This window comes from Sinohyriopsis cumingii, chromosome 6, assembly GCF_028554795.1.
Source record: "Sinohyriopsis cumingii isolate HCF-2022 chromosome 6, ASM2855479v2, whole genome shotgun sequence".
Taxonomy (NCBI): domain Eukaryota; kingdom Metazoa; phylum Mollusca; class Bivalvia; order Unionida; family Unionidae; genus Sinohyriopsis; species Sinohyriopsis cumingii.
In genome coordinates this window covers 126,939,295-126,953,862 of record NC_142966.1, presented here as the reverse complement: position 1 = coordinate 126,953,862, position 14,568 = coordinate 126,939,295, and the positions used below count along the sequence as shown (strand labels likewise).

General features: G+C 34.1%; 1 protein-coding gene across 2 annotated transcripts in view; it reads right to left on the bottom strand.

The window, feature by feature from the left end:
- The window catches only part of LOC149797915 (ufm1-specific protease 2-like), a 47,207-nt gene that overhangs the window by 15,683 nt on the left and 16,956 nt on the right, over positions 1-14,568 (bottom strand). For both annotated transcript variants that reach the window (XM_089962961.1, XM_089962959.1), the window contains exons 7-9: positions 8,211-8,362; positions 6,560-6,662; positions 4,704-4,850 (exon numbers count right to left, since the gene is read on the bottom strand). In XM_089962961.1, coding sequence (XP_089819087.1) covers positions 4,704-4,850; positions 6,560-6,662; positions 8,211-8,362 — 402 coding nt within the window. The remainder of the gene's footprint in view (positions 1-4,703; positions 4,851-6,559; positions 6,663-8,210; positions 8,363-14,568) is intronic.

The window sequence follows — 14,568 nt, the reverse complement described above, 5'->3', positions numbered from 1 at the left end:
ACATCAATAGGCTTCCTTATTTACACTTACTGCAAGCCGTCCACAAAATTTGGTCCAAATCTGTGGTCTACAACTGAAAGCAGTGGTTGGAAACTGTTATTTGTTTCAGTGACCCTAACCTTTGACCTTTTATACCACCAAGCTGATTGATTCTTCCATATCACATGTGCAAGCCATCCACAAAGTTTGGTAACCACAGATGATAGAGAACTGTGTGGAAATAAATCATTTCTCTTCTTGCAGAGTTACCTTGACATTTATCCCAATGACCCCAGATCAATAATGTTCTTCTTTACCACAAGTTCATATCATCCACAAAGTTTGGTAACTGTATGGTAAAGAACTGGAGTTACTGTGCAGAAATCATTTTTCTCCTATCAACTGCACAGACCTTGACCTTTCAGACACTAGATCCCCCCCCCCCCAATCAACAGGGTTCTTCCTTACCCAATGTGCAAGTCATCCACAAAATTTGGTAAATGCGTATCATGAACAACTCAAGTCATTGTACAAAAACCATTTTTCTTCTTTTGGCTAAAGTGGCCCTGACCATTGACTTTTTGACATCACAATTGATATGTATCTTTCTTATCACAAATGCAGATGGTTGACAACTTGTGTTATTGCGCCTCATCCGAACTGGTATATGATGGTCAAATAGATGGATGGACACCATAGTACACTTTGCATTAATTGTTACGACTAACACTAAAACAGTGACTTCAGAAAAAGCAATCCCTATATTTCACCTAAGCTTCACAGGCAAGAAAAAACCTGGAATATGTGTATTTACCATATTTATCTTGGAAACAACAAATTAAACTTGGTTTTAAAAGTCTACTGCATTTAATCCACAACTGCATAGAATATTAAATGAAAATCATGAAAATTCATTCAGGACACTTTATGTAAACATACATGAGATCCAAGGAAATAGTCACCATTTGATGCAGGTTTTAATGCTTTTTTTAATATCATTTTCATATGATCTATGTGAGTTGTAACATATATCTGATTTAATTCATATTTATTTTAATTTGACTGTTTGTTTGTCAGCTTAAAAATTTATTTTTATTGTACATGCTATTATATTATAATCTTGTTTACGTGACTTGGAAATTTTTTCAGAAAATCTGTTTGACCTAACTCTAACTGTAAACACCTAAGGCTGGCCTGGTTCCCGACCTTAGATAAAAATTAGTAACAGTGACAACAGTCACATGAAGAAGTTTTTTTTAAATTTACTTTTATTGTGAGAATGATACGGGTGAGATTGAGGCTGTGTTGGATATGTGAACCTCAACTTGTAAATAGTTTTTGGTGAAGTAAACAACTTTTTTAAAATTTTATTCTCCTAGTTTATTAAGGTCATACTGGGGCAACATGATTTTTTATATGTAAACATGATCACGTGACCCAGTTTACATGGTTCATTGTGTTTCTGTATTCATTGTGTTGGGAGTTATGCACGCGTGTGATATCAGTGTTATTTGTGTGGCACTTGTGCCTATCCATTATGTGTGGAGTTCTGCACGCGTGTGATACCAGTGATCTTTGTGTGGCACTTGTGCATATCCATATTTTTCATAGCCATACATGCATTCAGTTTCTTTATTCCTGGAGGTGTTATTGCATTCTCATGGAATTCTACCCATTTCATGGATGTGATCATCTTGCTTCTCTCTGAATTGGATATGGTAACTTAGTCGTTTCCATTCTCAAATTCCCATAGTTCATCTTTACCGTATTCCAAGACACGCATGGAACCATTCCAAGACATTTTTGACATTTTATCATAATTCATAGACTGATTGCTATATGCTCGTATATCTTTCTTTTACATTATTGTTAATATGCGGATGTTGTATAAACATATTTTTTTCCCTCTTTTTCTTCACTGAACACTGAAGGCTTCCCAACTATTAATTCTTGGGGGACAACATCTGCTGCACATATGTTTTCTTTGGGCATTCACTTCATTCCATTCCGTTTATTCACCCAAGAATCTAATGTCAGCACTATATGGTGTATTCAAACTAAACCACTGAGTGAAGTGCACACAGTTGCCGCTGTCATCCCAACAAACTTCGTTGGATAGCCCAGTCTTTGCTGGGCTCATTCAGTTTCCGCTGAAGAAACTTTACTCAAGGGTTATATATAACATTCTGTCAGGGAGTTTCACAGACCAGCTGTGACCTCTGTACAACTACGTTGTGCCATTCAGTAGCCGCTGAATCACTCACTGACAGAATGAACAAAACAGTTTCATAAGTAGCAGCAGATAGTCCTCCTTTGGCAAACAGTATAATTATAAATAAAAACTTAACTGGATCTGTGTTTTTGTTGTGTATAAATTCCTAGTAAAATGATTGGTTTTTATTAAGGTCATACTGGGGCTACGTGATTTTTTATGTGCAAACATGATCACGTGACCCTGTATTTTGCAATTCAGGCATTTTCGAAATTGTGCATTACTTAGTTTTAATAGTGATGCTTAGAGAGAGATCTGTCTGGGCTTAAAACACTTGATGTCAAGGTGTTCTTTTGTTGTGTCAGTTTGGAGTTATTTTAATGTTTATTCTAATTTTTTGGATTAAAAAGGATTAATTCTTTTTTCTTTCCTGGAAATATATGCATGCTGATACAGAATTTTTGAACAAAGACATTTCTCAAAAATTTTATTCGGATTTCTAACACCAGAGTGTTATTTCTTGTGTCTCTACAAGGAACTGTACACTTCAACACTGTACAGGATACAGCATACGTCATCACCTTCCATCTTGGATTCTTTGTCGGGACTCAAACTTGATTTCATTAGAACATTTCAATAACAGAACTTCTAAAATTGTATTCGCTGATTTTTCTTGGATTATTTTTGGATTTGATTCTTTTAACCATAAGCTCTTATTTGTTCATTTTTACAGTATTTTTCCAGGGAAATAATTTGTAAAATTTTTCAAAGCTTGTTGTTTTTAATATTTCTTGTGTTATTGTTTATTCGAGCATAAACACATAACATAAGAGAGTATCATGAGTGACCTCTCATATATATTTTAAAAAGTGCCATTTATGGGTACCATGTATATTGAAATGGAACAGCTCTCAAGATTTTATTTGCATTTAACTGTATTAAGTTTAAATCAAGATTGTAAATAAAGAGTTCAACAAAATTATTTGTCAATAAAAAGTTTGCAATATGCTGTATTAAAAGTATATTCCTATAAAGAAAAGTAACTCTCCAAAAAAGAAAAAGAAAAACAAGGAAATGCAGAATAAAAGAAACTATTTAAAGTATAGACCAATACACAAAATAAAGTGTTTATATTTGTGTACAGACTGAATGCAGTCTAAAATGTAAAATATGTTGTTGATGCTTACTGTCCTAACATTAATTGATTATCCATAATATTTAAATGTCTTCTTTTACTATTTACTTTCTTCTTGCCATCCTTCCTTTCTATGATTAATCATTTAATTGGCAGCAAAATTTACCTGATAAGTCTAAATATTTAAGTGGACAAATTATTGTTTACAATTCTCTCTATCAATAACCACATATAAACAAATAAACACATACAACCTTAATTAATTTTTAAAAAAGGATATGTTCATTATCTGGACTTTAAAGTAATATAGGATTTAAGATTATCATCTGGACCTGACAGTATCATATCATGGGATATATGGTCATCATCTGGACTTTACAGTATAGTATTATGGGACTGAAGGTCATTATCTGGACTTTACAGTATAGTATTATGTATGGAACTGAAGGTCATAATCTAGACAGTATAGTATTATGAGATGTAAGGCCATCATCTGGACTTTACAGTATATTATTATATGCCTGAAGGTCATCATCTGGACTTTACAGTTTAGTATTATGAGATGCAAGGTCATCATCTGGACTTTACAGTATAGTATTATGTGCCTGAAGGTCATCATCTGGACTTTACAGTATAGTATTTTGTATGGAACTGAAGGTCATAATCTAGACAGTATAGTATCATGAGATGTAAGGCCATCATCTGGACTTTACAGTATTATGGGACTGAAGGTCATGATATGGACTTTAGAGTATAGTATTATGAAATTTAAGGCCATTTTCTGGACTTTAGAGTATAGTATTATATGATTTAAGGTCATCATCTGTACTTTATAGTATTATGGGATTTAAGGTTATCATGTGGACTTTACAATATAGTATTATGGGATTTAAGGACATCATCTGGACTTTACAGTATAGTATTACGGTATAGTATGATGGGATTCAAGGTCATCATCTGGACTTTACAGTATAGTATTATGGGATTTAAGGTCATCATCTGGACTTTACAGTATAGTATTATGTTGTTGTTGTTGTTGGGTTTAATGCCATTTTTCAGCACATGATAGGCTATATATGGCGGCCAGTATTAATGGTGGAGGAATAACCTGGGAAAGCCCCCGAAAGAACCACCGATCCACGAGAAGCTACTGGCAATCTTTCTCACATTCCCACATTGGCCGAATCCAAGACTCAAACCCACTCAGACAGAGGTGAGATGGCAATGATCCATAACGGAGAGCGCTTTAGACCACTCAGCCACTCGGGGCTATAGTATTATGGGATTTAAGGTCATCATGTGGACTTTACAATATAGTATTATGGGATTCAAGGTCATTATACATATTCACAAGGAAAAGAACAATAATTAACTTACCTTTTGGTGGAGGTATTCCAACATGAGGATTTATCAGGTAACCTAAGGCATTTCTCTCCTCTGGGAAAAGATATTTGTTTCCTTGCCTGAACAGGGGTCTATCACAAGGCAATAGAAGTAAATCATGCAATTCCTTCCTTTCTATTTCTACAAACAAGAAAATAAATATATAACAATCAGCAGAGCTTTAATAAAATAGATTTGGTCTGTTCCACTGCTGTGTGCTTTAAGAAATATGAATATATGCATTATAATATATTATTATCATTATTATTATTACTGTCATTGATGTCATTAATAAGCTACTTCCATACTTTAAGTAAAACCTCCACACATACAATGGACAAAGTACAATGTCTAGAATTAAAGTTATTAAGCAAAAACCCTTTTTCTTCTTTCAATCAGTGACCATGACCTTTGAATTTTTGACCCAAAACCTTGGCTTCTTTCTTACCCAATGTGTATTAAACTCATCCACACACGTTTGGTGAAGGTACATGGTCAAACACACTATATTTCATTTGCAGACACCTTTATTCTTCTTTCATTAAGAATGACCTTGGCCTTGCACACTGAAACCCATAGGCTCCTTTCTACCAAGTACAAGTTCAATGACTAGAGATGGTGAAAGAACTAACATTATTGTGCATAAATAATTTTCTTCTTTTGGTCAGTGTCCTTGACCTCTGACATTTTAACCTTGAAATCAATAGGATTTTTCCTTACTCCAAACGCAAGCCATCCACCAAGTTTAGTAATTTTTAAAAAAAATGAAAAGTGCACACAACAACATAACATGACATGATCTGTCTTATGGCAGTGGTGTACAAAAACATATTCAGATTTTTAAAAAACTTTTTTAAAATGTTGCCAGCTGTCTAGGGTCCCTGACATTCTAGATTCTGGACATTTGTTCTGAGTACTCTGAATAATGGAACACCTATCACATTTGTGTAATTATGATTTAGGTGTGCACATCAAAATACCAAGGACTCAAACTATCTACATCAGAACAATATAAATTATCTGGACACATCCAAGGATAAAAAAAAATATTTTGGATAATCAGTAGTCTGAATGGTCAAATTCTTGTGGGAAAAATTAATGGTGAACAGAATTATCTGGAGTAAATGTCCAAAAATTGTGTATAACTGTATTTGTATCATATTAATAATGATACTTTAATACAAAAATTCATGATAAAATTTTAAGTTTGCATTTCACAAAAATTGGACGGCTACTCAGATCATCCATGATAGAAAGATAACATAGGTATAATGGATTGATATTCTTAGGTTGGTGTTAAAACAGAAGTTTCAGAAGGTTCTGACTGATCAAGGTAAATTCAGCTCTTATTTCATTCTGTTCATGTCCTTTCTTTACTACCTGTTCAGTCACCACTGATTGCTGATCAATGTGTAACTGTACAAGTTTCAACTTAAAAATACCTTTGATTGGACTGTTAGAAGTCCTGAATAGCTTCTGATTTTTTTAATAGAAAGTACATATTGTCAAAAAGTCACTCATTCTGCAATAAACAGGTGTTGGAATAAACTATTTTCTCTATGTATTTGCTGTCTTCCTCTCTCTCCTAATTACAATTATATTTACTAAAAATGAAAGTTCAGTTGTTCATAATAAGACTTGTAATTATAACTGTACAAGATTATAATCAATTTTGCTTTTTTTAAAATTTATGTTACTATGTTCTATGTTCGCATTGTGGTCAGCAAATTAGTTTCATTTACAGATACATGGACATTGTAATCGTTACTAACTTCATGGGATGATGTAGTAGGCCATACGAGAAAACATTCCAGATAACTGGCATGTGGATAATCAATGTTTTACTGTACCAAGTTCTTCTTCCTTAACTCCCTTGGGATAGCACACAGTGAACAATGTTCCTTGTCCATCAGGATGGAAATGGAAGACCTCTGGCAATGGGAAACTGTCACCCTAGAAACAACCAGAATGTAATCAGTGATTACAACGCTTGCCTCTATGATGATTTTATACTCTCCTGCAGATATTGTAAACATTAATTATCATGCTGAAAACGATTCTGACTAAAGTGATCTTGAAATCTGGCTAATATAACAAGTATAAAAGACACAAAATGATATAAAAAAAGAGAAAACATTACATACAAAAAATATGAAATATTGACTAATAAAACATGTATAAAAGACACAAAATTATAACAAGGAAAAAAAATTACATGAAAATAATATGAAATATTAGCTAATATAACATGTATAAAAGACACAAAAAAAGAAATAATTATATATGAAAAAAGATGAAACACTGGCTAATATAACATGTATAAAAGACACAAAATTATAAAAATGAGAAAAAAATATTGGCTAATATAAACATGTATAAGAAATAAGAAAATTATAAAAAAGAGAAAACAATTATATGTCATAGTACTTTACTTTTGTTATATGGTGTGGTACTAACAGAGATTCATACCACCAATCAAGTTTCATGATTCTAGAAAAACACTGCCAGAAAGCAAGAAATATAGATGACAGTGACTTAATTTTACAATGTGGGTGTATTTTACTTAAGGATACATCCCTTATCAAGTTTCTTTATGTCAGGTAAAAGATCATACAAATAGGATGCAAAATAACCGATGTGGTAATGAGCTCAAAGCTCAATAATGTGAATGTATGTACAGTGTTAGTCACTTTATCCCCCACTCCAAACTGTTACCTATGACCCAGGAGGAAAACAAATGGCTGAGCTGTAGTGAAGCTTGTGTATGATTTGGATTTTTAACATAGCTTTTAACAATTTTTCAGTCACAATGCTACAATGTCTGCAGTGTGACAGTTTATAGGAATGTCTAGCACTGGGGCATCATGCCGCAAGATGTCCCACTCAGACACATTGTTCTGACACCAGGCCGACCAGTCCTAATACTAACCGGTTAATGCTGAGCACTTCATGAGGCAGCTGCTAGTACCATTTTATAAGTCGTTGGTATGACTTGGCCGGGGTTTGAACCCACTACCTCCCACATCTGAAGCGTAGGCCACTGGAGCAGTGCTGCAATGAAGCTGTAAAATGGATATGCTTTTGTGGATGCCAATACCTGGGGATATACACAAGTTCTCATCAACTGAATCAGATCAAGCTCTAAAACAGTTAATTACATTATCATCCACAAACTCCACTAGATGACAGAGATCCGATATAACTGACAACAGCAAAGTCATGAGGAAGGACCAGACTGACACTCTACCAACTGAGCTACCATAGCTACAACTCCAACCCCCATGAAAGATGCCTGCAACATTGTACACATATACATATATACATACTGTCCACAAACATACAAAACTCAAATGTTTTCTGGGCAAGTACAAAAAATTATGGCATCTAAAAGACTTTTAAGTAAAAGATTCACCAGTAAAGCAAAAAGGAATATAAATCTTTTTCGATGCGAACAAAATCTCTCTACAACAGATACGTGTTTATGACATTCACTAAATGTACCTTGCTATGCTGTATTAGACAAGCCTCCATGGCATAGAGTTGTCTGCACACAGATGAAGCTAATATTTGATGGAGGTCTACCACTGGCGTGTCAAAGTCGACTACAGCCAGTGCATCCACTGACAGAGACAAAGTGACACTCCTAAACGGTGCTTGAAAAGAAAATATGCATATCAATAGTCATGCAGCATATCAACAACCAAATATGAAAATGTAAATACAAAAGGTGTAATTAATCAATGAACTTAATTTATTTACTTTGTAAATGAGTCAAGTCCACCTGCATACACAATAAGACTGATCTGCCATTGCATAATGTGCTGACAGATGAGAGTCTATGTTGCTTGTTGTAACAAACTATACAGGCCAGAGCTGCTGCTGCATTATGTGATAGCAGTTGGACTTGACTTGTAAGCAAGTACATCTGGTACCTAGTCATGTTCAATAAAAAAAAAAAACATGATAAAAATATACAATGATATCATTTATTATGGAGTCAATTTTAAAGGGAACGGAAAGAAGATCCCGTACTTAAAAGACATAATAATTGATGACTTCGAGGGAAAAGATCGTTCTCTGACCTGATAAGACAGTGAAGTATTCACCATAAATGCCATGCCAGCATGTTTTCTTATGTGTATTAAAAAGGTAAAAAGTACTCAAACTTATTTATGTTGGTATGGGAAAAAAAAGTTGTCCAGGTTGTTGCTAATTTGGCAGAATGAAAGTTTCCACCCTACCTGCAAATTTTGACTCTCTGATAGGATTTCCCTATACCAGATAGTGCATTCTATGGATACTGTCATTCCCATTTGTGAATGCAAGTGACCACTACATTGTGTCATTCCCATTTGTGAATGCAAGTGACCACTACATTGTGTCATTCCCATTTGTGAATTCAAGTGACCACTACATTGGCAGCAGTGGCACCATTTCACAAGTTTAAATGTAAGCATCAAAGACAAAGATTTTCTTGTGTTGCCAAAAGCTTTCTTTTCTTATTCACCATGTTCCGTGAAACACTAGTTATATTTTGCATCTAGAGTTATTCTACTATGAACACTATGGACAAGTGATATTTGAACAATCCTATTGTATTCACAATAAGCCATTATGATTAAGATGAAAAGTCATCTATGATAGCAATGTACAGACTAAATTGTTTAACTATCTAACAAGAAGCCAAATCAAGGAGGCATGTCCACTACTGTTACCGTATTTACCGGCCTATAAGTTGATGTGGAGTATAAGTTGAATCAGCAAATTTTCCATCCTTCATTAAAATATAAGTCGATGCTGAATATAAGACAAGGCCAGTTAAATACCTCGGATTGTGTTTTTCACTTCATTCCACACAGCATTGTGAATTTGATCCTATCTGTAACTCAATAACTTTGCCAGTCAAGAACATTAAATGTAACTAAAAGTACATAATTTGTTTCACACAAAGTATTTTAAATGTATTATGTACTTTTAGCTACACATAATGATGCTGACCTGAAAATTTATTGTTACAGAGAGGATAAAACTCGTGATGCTATGTGAAATTAAATTATAATAACTTCCGGCTTCATAAATATTACAAGTATCACTGAATGCTATTTCAGATTACCAGCAATAGCGAAATTGCATCACTAATACTAAAATCCTTTATTCAGTTTGTTTGTTGGTTTTTTTTGTTGGGGGGAAGAGATACAGAGCGAATGATGCATATGTATTCCATCGCCTTATTCTTCTTGCACCTTGTGATCAAAATAAAATATGGTCCGATATATGAGAGCGAGAGAAATTTCAGCTCTTCGTGGATACTTTTTTTTTTACCTTATTGCTCCCCCCCCCAAGTTGCCAAAGCTTGTCAAAGAGAGAAAACATTAATAAATGAAATAGTAAATGTAAACTTTGAAAATATATACCATACTCCTTCAGGGTTTACACATTCACAATAGTTATATCCATATAGACTTCATTAGGTTAAATCCCAAGAATGACTATTTTGCATGCTGTCTAATTTTCTTTGCAAGTATAACAACCTCTCCATTCCCAACAAAAAAAATTTTGTTTAAAGTGCATGTACTCTTTCTCTACTTAGGCGTCAATTGTTTTTGATCTTTGCTCATGCTAGATGTACTTTAAATTGCTGTAGGTTCTGTCAGCAAGTTAAAAAATGTCACTGGATAAGAAATTTACACGAGTAAACACCTGTCATTTCCTTCATTATATTGTACGGTATTCATAATACTCATGGGTAGCATTATTTCCCTACTGGTAGGCTCGCTGATCTGATCTGGTCTGCCAAATCTTGACCTCAAACAGGTGTCAGCTTGGAATGACTGAATACAGAGGTAGCATATTTAATTATCATGTAAATACCACTATAAAACCATGTGATTCTTTAAATAATGGAAGTGACAACAAAAGCTAGAAGGAAACACTTACCTAGTGGTATAAATTGATAATAGAATATGGTACTGCACTTGTACACGATTAAGATCAATCAGGTAAGTGAACAATACAGATTTACAATCATGACGACATCTGTCTGTCTGTCTCTCTCAATTGGGAATATGTTTTATTTGATCAATAGATGCAAGAAGAAAATTGTGATGGAATATATCTTTGTCATGGTTATTAATCTTCTAACTTGTGAATTCTAATGCACATATATGTAATCAAATTTAAACAACATATATTACAAACAACATACATTACTGGTGCATGCTGCTTTAGCTCAATTACATCTGATCTATGTTAATTTATAATACTGACGATCATGTAATTGTTTAAAATACTCACTGTGGGATCCTATATTTTTTCATACATGATCTCTTCCCCAAAATGAAATATTTTGTACACATTATTTTTCATTCTCTTGCAGAATTATTTTCCATACGAAAAATATGACAAAGCAATTCAGATGACATAATCCACATATAAGTTGATTCTGAATATAAAAAGAAGCCGAGATTTTCTAGTCAAAAGTATCGTCTTATAGGCCAGCAAATACGGTACAGTTATCAATTTGAACTGGTGACAAGATTCATAAAAATTAATGTCAATAACTCATAAAAATTCATGTAAAAAATGACCTATGTAATGTTTAATATAAGTAATTTTTATCTACTGGTTTGCTGATATACAAGTCAGAGATGACTGAAGTTATTTATTCAAAAGTAATTGGTTCACATATTTATTTAAACTTTTGACTCATATAAGTAAATGATGTCTACTACCATGTATGCTCGTTCTAACCAATCTTCAAATTCTTGTATGACAAGCTAGAATACCTTAATATAAACCATGTAATAGAAAATCAGCTATAACCCAACATCAGCTAATCAAATATTAATTTTGCCCCCCCAACCGACTTTACTAGTGGCATATTTTAGCAGTTATGACATTGGTTTTTTAAGCAAAATGTACACGTTTTACAGTTTATTTTATTTGATTTTTACAATTTCTTTCAACCTGTAACCTTGATTGTCTACATACTATTTTTGTTCCTATTTTTCCCTATTGCAAAACTAAAAAACATGCTTTCAATTTTAATTGGCATGCAGTATTATTAGCTTATTGTCTGTTCATCTTAAGTGCCTGATTTAGATACAGTGTGACCCTGCTATAGAGCGCTCCATTATAACACGAATTCGGATATAACACAGTTGTAGTGTGGCTCCCAAAATTTCATATACATGTATTTTTCTTGTACACAAAAAAATCTGTCTTAAAAGTACGAAAAAAAACGTAAAAACTTTATTATCATTTTGGGGAAGAGATCGCGTATGTTGTTGGTGTGGGGTTTAACGCCATTTTTCAGCACACAATAGGCTACACATGGCGGACAGTATTAATGGTGGAAGAAACCAAGAAAACCCCGGAAAGAACCACCAACCCACGAGAAGCTACTGGCAAGCTTTCTCACATACCTACATTGGCTGAATCCGAGACTCAAACCCACACAGACAGAGGTGAAATGGCAGTGATCCGTAACGGAGAGCGCTTTAGACCACTCGAGGCCCAAGATCGAATAATGAATAATACAAGACGATCGGTGTGTGGCTCCTGAAATTTTGTATGTATTTTTCTCGTACACAAAAAAGTAGTTTCTTCTTCTTAAAAGTACAAAAAATAACGCATAAAATGTTTATTCTGGGATCGCGTAGGTCTTCGCCAATGTCGCAAATCTGGATTGTTTTTCCTTATTGGCAGCAAAACATACCATGTGGTGATTTTCTTTTATTGGCAACGCTGATGGCTGTTTAAACTTTTATATACAACCATTGGTTTGGAGTGTAGAAATTCAGAGGCCACATGAAAGGAAGCCACAAACTAGATATAAAATGCACTGAAATTTATCTATTGTTTCATAAACAAATTCTTTGTCCATATTGACAAACCATCTAAACAGTGCATTGTTATATTATAATCCGCTTATCATGACATCTAGCATGAGTACTGTATGTTGTGAAATATCCGCTTTTTTGTTGTTGACATTTCTGGTAATGGAGATCAACCGGACGAGGTATTATCTTGTAATCTATCTTTCATCGTATTTTCGGCCGCTCGCTAGTAATTAATATATTTACAAAGACTGACATTTGTATGTGGATGGTAAGTAAAATTCCTCTTCTTTTCACTCAGAATTAAACCCTTCAGAAAACTCACATTTTCTGTAATAATCCCTGTCATCAAACCTGAACACCTGTGTCTCTATCATCCGTTGACCCTTTCTTAATTTTCAGACGCATGTGTGGAAGGCAGCATCACGCTGCTACCACAAATGTAAAAATTAAAAAAATAAAAACTACATCTTACTTATTGGTTTATTCAATAGGCATGGAGGGACAAACGACGGCCTATTCTTTTTATAAAATGTACCCAGATAAAATAGTTTGCTGAAATTTCAAAGGAAACAGATTGCCTTTGAAGCACCTATCGTTATGAAAATGTACTCAGCAAATGGAGAAGAAACAAAATCGGTCTCAATCATGCAATATGATTATCTGATCTTGCCACCGCAATAAGAAATGGGCATTTGTTTCGTTCTCCAAAGATGTCCTTTAGCGGTGACTTCAATAACGCATGCACCCTTCATCAAAGAAAGCTGACTACAATCTTTCAATAAAAACAAAGAACTTTTCATTAAAGGAAGTCAGTAACAAACTTAAATGAAAGTGATGGAATCTGATGGATTTTTGCATTTCCAACAGCGGCTTAAAATGCAAACTTTTACCGACTTGGGACATACTGAAAAGTAAATGTGCTTCGTCATTTGTTACGTGATTGCGCTATATTTTTCCACTAAATTCAGACCAATATGACCTGTGACAAAATTATTGAATATTTTAAACCTGTGTGTGTGCATATTTTCAATGGAATCAATTGTATTGTGGATTCAATGTATATGATGAAGTTCGCGGGTGAGTACATGGTATTGATACAATTCATGCTATACATTAGACATGTATATATAAACAGTATTCACATATATGTACCAATTCTTGGTTCTCTAAATAAAGTAAACTATTATATATGTCTTTTCTGTTTTCACTACAGGTGTATTTCTTATTTAATATGCATCGATTTAAGATGGTAACTGTGCCAATGACGCACGTATTTTACCGCCCACATTTATTACCTACACCCCTTCCCCACAATTTTTTTTGGGTACATGCATAATTTTCTTCAGCTAAATGACCTGGTTGCTTATAACACGGTTCAGTCTATAATGGCCGCTATCACTTAACTGGCTTGAAGTAGCTGTTCCCTTTTTTATTGCCGTTTTCATGATATTTGTGCTTGTTGCCTTTTTTCATCTACGTTATTGTGTTCATTATGTATTGGCTGTTAAATTCACATGTGTTTCTTCATCTCCTTGTTTTGGAAATGAAAGCAATCAGACTTTTTCTCAGCTGTCTTGCTCCACTGTTTTTGACCAAACAGCCATATGTGATACTCGCCAGTCAACCCGTTTATGCTACGATGGACCCTCATTAATTGCTTTAAATGACCAATTCTTGGCTCTCCACACTACATTGTGCTCTAGACTAAACGAACTGGGACTACATTCATCATTACCTAAATGTAAACAGAAGCAAAAAAAGAAACGTTGTTTCAAAGCTGGCCGACGTAGAACAGGAAGAAGAATTCCAGCTATCTCTCTTATTTCAGCTCAACAATTTAAAAACCAAAAATATCGACCGTTAATTTAGATAACCTAATTCAAAATCCCTATTAATTCGTCAACCTTTGTGTCAACTATCCAAGAAATACCTCTGCGCATTGCATTATTCAATGCCCAGTGAGTAGGACCAATGGAAAAGCGCACAGAAATAGTTAATTTTATCAACGACCAGAATAT